This window comes from Protobothrops mucrosquamatus, unplaced genomic scaffold (assembly GCF_001527695.2).
Source record: "Protobothrops mucrosquamatus isolate PMUCROS unplaced genomic scaffold, P.Mucros_1.0 scaffold_23, whole genome shotgun sequence".
In the NCBI taxonomy this organism is placed as follows: domain Eukaryota; kingdom Metazoa; phylum Chordata; class Lepidosauria; order Squamata; family Viperidae; genus Protobothrops; species Protobothrops mucrosquamatus.
In genome coordinates, this window is record NW_015386099.1 from 1,372,049 (window position 1) to 1,379,933 (window position 7,885).

The 7,885-nt window shown below is 41.6% G+C and overlaps 1 protein-coding gene across 1 annotated transcript in view; it reads left to right on the forward strand.

Annotated features, from left to right (window-relative positions):
- Window positions 1-7,604, forward strand: part of OPRD1 (opioid receptor delta 1) — a 33,718-nt gene extending 26,114 nt beyond the window's left edge. The window contains exons 2-3 of the mRNA XM_015832250.1: window positions 5,513-5,862; window positions 7,072-7,604. Of these exons, the coding sequence (XP_015687736.1) occupies window positions 5,513-5,862; window positions 7,072-7,604 (883 nt within the window). The remainder of the gene's footprint in view (window positions 1-5,512; window positions 5,863-7,071) is intronic.
- The last annotated feature ends 281 nt before the right edge of the window (window positions 7,605-7,885 follow it).

Here is a 7,885-nt window from a genome sequence, read left to right on the forward strand (position 1 = left end):
CTCCACCCAATCAGAACACAGCCAAGCTCCCACCCAATCAGCTCCAACCCCACTGGCAGTTAAAAGGAAGAAACAGCTGCGATCACACACCACTCTTAGAAGCACGAAGCTGAAGACACCAGCCTGAAGATGACGAATGTGACTTCGTCGAAACGTCGCCAAGGTACTTTTAATTCTACGTGGGAGAAAACCCGAATAATTAAAGACCTACATACAAACACCCGCGAAAACCTCAGAAAACATATATATATATATATATATATATATATATATATATATATATATATATATATATATATATATATATATATATATATATATATATATATATATATATATATATATAAATTAAAAATAACATAAAAGACATACCCATGACTCCTGGGAGGATCCATAGTAGAGTACAAAAGTAAAGAACACCAGGAGAAAAAAGAGACTCTAAAAATATATATTTAATGGTTAAAACCAACAAGACAATGCATGGCTAACATCGGATGTTCTTGCTTTGACACCTGCATCTTTGTTGGTTCTCCCTTTGGAGGATGAGCATCTTTTGGGGGGGTTGGGAAAGCAGATGCAGAAATATCTGCCATTCATCCAATCCTTTGGCAGATACCCCTTTAGGATTTAATAGAAGAGATCAGGATTTGTAGAAGAGATGGACAAATGATTACAGCCCCATTTCCTCCTGCAGCTCCTACCAATGTGAATTTATGTGCATCAGTTATTCCCACTTATTCCTCCATTCCATATAAACAATTCTACATCATAGCCGCAACCCACAGCAGCACCAGAGGTTTCAGGCTAGAATGCAGTCAATAAATCACTGCTGTTTTATAGAAGCCTGCCAGGTATAGATCAAAATCAAGGTGACACATCTTCTCTAAAGAACGTGCTTCGGTTATGATGGCTGCAAGATATTTTTCTCATTCTTTTCCTGCTCCTTCCCCCTTTCCTGGTATTTCTTGGCAGTAAGATTCTCTGAAGGTGCCAAAATGAGCTTTCAGGGGCATTTTATATGCAACTGGAAATATGGTAGGATTTCATCAATGTATTTCAAGAGAGAGAGAGAGATTTCATGATGGTTATATAGATTATATTTCCACACTGGACCTGGCAGTGTCTATTAAGGGCCAAGGAGTCTTTAGTTTTATGGAAGAATTAGAGAATATATCCTCAAATATTATTTTTGTGTGGAAACAATGTAGCTCCCTCCAGGTCCTCACATCCTTTTCCAAAATAAGGTAAAGGTTTCCCCTATCCAGTTGTGTATGACACTAGTGGGCAGTCCTCATCTCCATTTCTCAATGGAGGGAGCCAGCATTGTCCAAGATGCTTCATGTGGTCAGCGTGACTATACACAGAGATACACAGAATGCTGTTATCTTCCCACCAAAGTGGTACCTATTTATCTACTTGCATTTTCATGCTTTCAAACTGCTAGGTGGGCAGGAGCTGGGATGAGTAACGGGAGCTCACCCCATTGGACATTGCTCAGTTCTCGAACCTGGGCTGTTAGCTTTCTAGCTAACAAGCTCAATCTTTAACCATTGAGCCATCGCGCCCCCTTATTCCAAAATAGCCAGAATCATTCAAAGCAAAATGCCGATGGAGTTTTCTAAAAGGAAGGCTCTTAAGAGGATTCTCCTAAGAAAGGTTCTGCCAATACAACGGGATGCAGAGTAGCTCTGATCAGATGCAGATTTTATTTATTTGATCAATTGATTGCCTGTTTTTCATTCAGGAGATCAAGACACTATACACATGGCACTCCTTCCTAATTTTTCTATCTAGCCACTTCCCTGGGAGTTTGAGATATTAATCCACAGTCATCAGTGAGCTTCCCTAGTTTAAGGCTGGAGCAGATTGTCCTCAACTTATGACCATAATTGAGTCCAACATTTCTGTTGCTAAGCGAGACAGTTGTTAAGTGAGTCTTGCTCCATTTTAGGATCTTTCTTGATACAACTGTTAAGTTAGTAGCACGGTTGTTAAGTGAATCTGGCTTCCCCATTGAGTTTACTCGTCAGAAGGTCATAAAAGGGGATCAAATGACCCCAGAATATTGCAGTTGTCATAAATGCATGCCAGTTGCAAAGTGTCCAAATTTTGATCACATCTCCATGGAGATGCTGCAATGATGGCAAGTGTGAAAAACAGTCATAAATCACTTTTTTCGGTGCCGTTGTAACTTCAAACTGTCACTAAGTGAATGGATGTAAGTTGAGGACCATCTGTATTTATTTTAAATGTATTTATAAGATTCTCATATCATCATTTCAAACTTGCCAGGGATACTTGATCAGCACATGTATTTGAGGCATGATTTTGTGGCTCCGGGATGAACCACTGAACTCTCATAACTGTTTATTCCAAGAGTTCTTGAAGTGGTCCTCCTCCAGACCAAGCCAAGAACATTGCTGAAACCTCCAGAATGGCTCCATTTTGAATTGAGATTTCAAGTAGACTATTTTAACCTCAGAAACTTTCCCAATGCAACTCTTGCAAACCCCTGTAGGCAGTGGTGGGATTCAAATAGATGAACAACCAGTTCTCTGTGTGGATGCCGCTTCCAGAAGTCCATTCTGGGCCTGGGCAACAAAAAATTAGCTACCGGTTCTGCTGAACTGGTGCAAACTGGCTGAATCCCACCACTGCCTGTAGGAATACAGGTGAGTGAGGTCCCCGTCTTTTCACTGGTGGCCTCCATCTGTAGAATTCTTTCCCCAGATCTTTTGGGCAGCATTCTTTTAATTTTTCTTTTTAATTTCCTCAGTCTTTTCATTAATCGTATTATTGCTGCAACAACAGCCTTTATTCATAAAGTCAAAAGACAAAAGACAAATAACTTTATTACGGTCATAGACCAGCAATAGACATCACTTTTTACAATATATTAAAAAAATAATACTGACATTAATAGTAAATAATTAACATCCCTGTTAAGAAAATACATGTTCTCAAAATGTTAGGGTCACTCCCTAGTTTACATGAGTGGAAAGCCGATAAGTGTGTGTGATAATGTTCCAAAAATTATTAGAGATATCTCCAAAAAATTGGCACAAGTTGACGGCTATAAATCTGTAACCAATTTTTTTTTCTTGTGGTCATTGCAGCAACACAGTATTTTGCCACTGCATGCGTGATAGAAGGGTTTGAGTCCTGGAAGAGAAAGCCTACATAAAAATTGTCTGCCCTCCCTGGCAATCTCTCTAGTATTCATAAAGTCCACTGAGCGGTGTGGTGGCCTAGAAGAGGACCTCTCACCTCACAGGAGGCTGTGAGTTCGATCCTAGGTAGTGGCAGATATTTCTCTCTGCTGTGAACTCCGCATAAGCATCAGGAAGGGCATCAGGCCAGTAAACACTCAGCTACATTCAGTTGACCCGACTCCACCACGATGCAAGGGAGTACAGGGTCGTTAAAAGAAAAAAAAATGTAGTCCACTGATCCCAAGAACATTGGCATTAAATGAAAGGCTGGTTTTAAAAAGGAAAAATGCCAACAGATCGAAGACAAACATTTGAAAAATTCCTTTCCTTTTTTTTCTCTCTCACTCAACAATGATCTCCATCCTGAATTTTTCACTCTAACAGGTGCAGTTATGTTGGGCATTTGCAATTGTCAATCCATGACAGTTATGCATAGTTTGTAACTTCTTTTGAAACTTCACACACATATTCTCAGCCATGGATTTATTCAGAAGGTCAGTTTTCCAGTGTGACTGGAGAGATTTATGAAAGCAAACCTGGCCAAATAGTGAAATAAATAAAGTGGTAGAAAAAAATAATGAATTTTTCACAAAGGATTTGGTCCTGCGTTGGCTCCTCTAATGGAGCTTTCTCAGATCAAGGATCAGCAAAGGTGGCTGCAGGCTGACCTAAAGAACTTGAGCATAAGCAGTAAAAACAGCAGGAGTCTCTGCCTCCTTACAGAAATATAGTCAACATAAAAAGGAATCCTGGAACAGACTGAAAATCAGCTGTAAAAACAGAATCTCTTGCTCAAGGAACAGAATGTTTTCAGGAATAGGAAGGATGGGTTTCAGCACCATTTAAACAATGACACAACACAGGTGAAGCTTCTTTTGCTGCTTACATCTTTCAGAAATTCAGATTACACTAAAAGGATAGTTTCCCTTTTTTAATCAATTGATTAAAAGCACAAGGAAACGAGCATGGGTGGCAAATACAATATGAGGATCTGATACCACTAGATGGGAGATAGCATAGAAGAAAGGAGAAATGGATAACAGTGAAGAAGCAAGCAAGGGTATTTACGTAAGTTGGGTATCAGGCTGTTAAAGAAACAAGGAAAAATGAAACTAAAATATATATCTGGAATGTATCCTAGGAAATGGCCATCATTTATGATAGCTGACCATTTCTCTGCAAGCAGAAAAGATAATTCAGAATTTATAGCTAATCAGAACTTAAACTCTTCATGTCCTCCTTCAGAATGGCCCTCTCTGATAAGTTGGCTTGAATTTCTTCTTATCTCTTGCCTTCATATTATCTGTTGGAGCCATGTGTCTGACAGAGAAATGGACCATTCTCATAACAAATCAAAGAAGTGTGATTGGGCAACATGAATACTTGGTGGGTGGAGATTATGGAAAGTGTTAAGTCCTGGGAATAATGGCGCTTGAGACGATTCATCTCCAACAAGTCTTTATTGTTTGCTCCACTCTCGAACAACCAGAGCAGAGGCACGCAGGCCTCTATTTATACCCTCTGATCCCCGGGCAAGTTCAACCAATCATGAGGCGGGCTTTTCCCGCCTTGCACATGCGCGCAAGGCCGGCGCCGCTCAGTCTGGTCCCGGGCAGCTTCTGCAAATGCCCGGGACTCTTGCAACATCCTGAGCCTGCAAGATGCAGGCTCAGGACACAACAGAAAGCTATTGTTAACTAACCAGATTTTTAGTGCTGGAAAACTAGAATTGGATTTGCTTCTTCAGTACTGGGATGTGTATTCAATAAAATTTATTTTTTCTAGCACCCCAAAGCCATGAGGATTCTTTAATTTTGAATTCGCTAGATGGACAGTTGACACCATGTTTACATTCTTGGCATTCCTGTGCTCCCCTTCAGATTAAATCCACCAAACTAGATTGTAATTTTCTAGACCAGAGGTAGGCAACCTTGGCTCTTTTATGACTCGTGGACTTCAACTCCCAGAATTCCTGAGCCAGCATGGCTCAGCTTGGAAACCTCTCCCCTTCCCCTCAGCATGGCTGGCTCAGGAATTCTGGGAGTTGAAGTCCACGAGTCATAAAAGAGCCAAGGTTGCTTACCCCTGTTCTAACCATTAACTGAACCCTAATACCAGGAAAGGATTCAGGAGAAGCATTTTGTCTGTCACTTGACTTCAATCAAAACACAAACCATAGTTCTATTCCATTTTACTTCGTGTTGTTTTGCTTATTTAGTAAGAATGAATGTATTTCTTGCAAAGAATGAGCCCCGGTGTCAGTTGCAATTCATGTCATTCTCATTATCTCCTCTCTCTAGATACACCAAGTTAAAAACGGCCACAAACATCTATATCTTCAACTTAGCCCTGGCAGATGCCTTGGCCACCAGTACTCTGCCCTTCCAGAGTGCTAAGTATCTGATGGAGACCTGGCCTTTTGGGGAACTGCTTTGCAAAGTCGTCCTCTCCATTGACTACTACAACATGTTCACCAGCATCTTCACCCTCACGATGATGAGCGTAGACCGATACATTGCTGTCTGCCATCCAGTCAGGGCCTTGGATTTCCGGACCCCAGCTAAAGCAAAGTTAATCAATGTTTGCATCTGGGTTCTCTCCTCTGTGGTCGGAGTACCTATCATGGTCATGGCTGTCACTAAATCTCAAGGCAAGTGGGCTGCCATTTAATACCAATGACTTCCCTGAAGACCACCACTCAGTCTGGGCAGCGATCAGGCTGTGGTTCCCACTGCTAAATTAATACAGACCTTTGGGGTACAAGGAATTTTTCTGTCCCGTAGTAGCGAAGGATCTTATATTCAGTTTACTTCTCAGGGGTGATTCCATTATGTAGGAAACAGGCTTATCTATATAACTCTTAGGAAAGAATGTTCATATTTCAGTAACAAGAGGGGCTTGTAAATAACAGACCTGCATGTACTGGCTTGGAAATAATATGAAGAATTCTATGTTCATTCATTAATCCTGTTCACATCAATATTGAATTGGGTTGTGGGGTAGGGATAAGAAAATCATACAAACTCCAAATCCCAGTCAATTAATCCAGACAGAAAAAGTAGCTACAAAGAGACCCAGGCTTATTTGGGGCTAATCAAATACTTCTCTGGTCCCTTACAAGCTATTAAATTGATAAGTAGCTGTCTCTGAAACTTTGTCAACTGAGACAAAGTCCTAGAGAAGCCCTGTGAAAACAAAGTTGTTCTAGGCACTCTATCTCTATGGTTTGCTTTGTACTGTTTCCCACTCTGCATTCATAAGGAGGAATGAAAAAGAGTGGAAATGATGAGAGGGTACACAACTCCCTTCTCAACCATCTGTAGCCTATTTAAAAAAGAAGGAATCTGGAAGGTTGCAGTGGCCTTCCAACCTCTTTTGTAGTGGCTGAGAAGACTAACAACATGATTGTTGTTTAGCTGGCCCACTCATCCTGAATTGGATCCTGCCAGCAATAAAGATCAACTAATTGACTAGGAATATACTCCCAATGTTGGGAAAGATGGAAGGCAGAAGGAGAAGGGGAAGGCAGAGGAATAGATGGCTAGATAGTGTCATCAATACAATGAACATGAATTTAGGCAAACTGTGGGAGACAGTGGAGGATGGGGGTGTTGGTGAGCTATGGTCCACGCGGTCGCGAAGACTTAGACACAATTTAGCATCTGAATAACAGCAACATACTCCCAAACGCCCAATAGCATAGCCACTAGTCATTGCTGATGGGGTTGTTCTTGAAAGGGGCTCCATCATGCAGATATATTTTCCTATATCCAAGAGAATAGCAATACTGTTGTCCACTGAGCTATGGTCCTGCTGTTTGTTCATCACTCATCTTTGTACTCTTCCTCCTTTTATGTAGGTGGCATTACAATCTGTCTCCTTCAGTTTCCTGAACCTCAAATTTACTGGGATACTGTTACCAAGATCTGTGTTTTTATCTTTGCTTTCTTGGTTCCCATCTTGGTGATCACCATCTGCTATGGGCTCATGATTCTCCGCTTGAAGAATGTCCGTCTCCTCTCAGGTTCCAAGGAGAAGGACCGCAATCTGCGCCGTATTACACGCATGGTGCTCATTGTGGTAGCTGCCTTCATCATCTGCTGGACTCCCATCCAGATCTTTGTCATTGTTTGGACCCTGGTGGGCATTGACAAGAAGAACCCGTATGTCATGGCCAGCCTGCATTTTTGTATTGCCCTGGGCTATACTAACAGCAGCCTCAACCCTGTCCTTTATGCTTTCTTGGATGAAAACTTCAAGAGATGTTTTAGGGAGTTCTGCCTCCCGTTCCGATCACGGATGGAGCAGAGCAGCTTTAGCCGGGCCCGGAACAGCACCAGAGAACGTGTTTCTACCTGCACTCCATCAGAAGTTCTTCATAAGTCAGCATGACTAGACATGGACAGCCACAAAAGAGGCTTCAGCAGAGGAGGCAGAGAAGAGCTGCACTCTGAAGTGACCCAGGTCAGCACTACAGAATTCTAGCTTGAACTGATACAGGAACCATTCAGGAAAAGGCACCACCACAAATCTTGTGAACTTTTCAGAGTAATTTAGGGCATCACTCTCCAAGCTGATGCACTGGGACTGCAGTTCTCCAAATTCCTATTAAGCACTTCCATCATATGTGGAGGACCACATATTTGGGGAAAGACACGCTAGGTTCCCCCCCC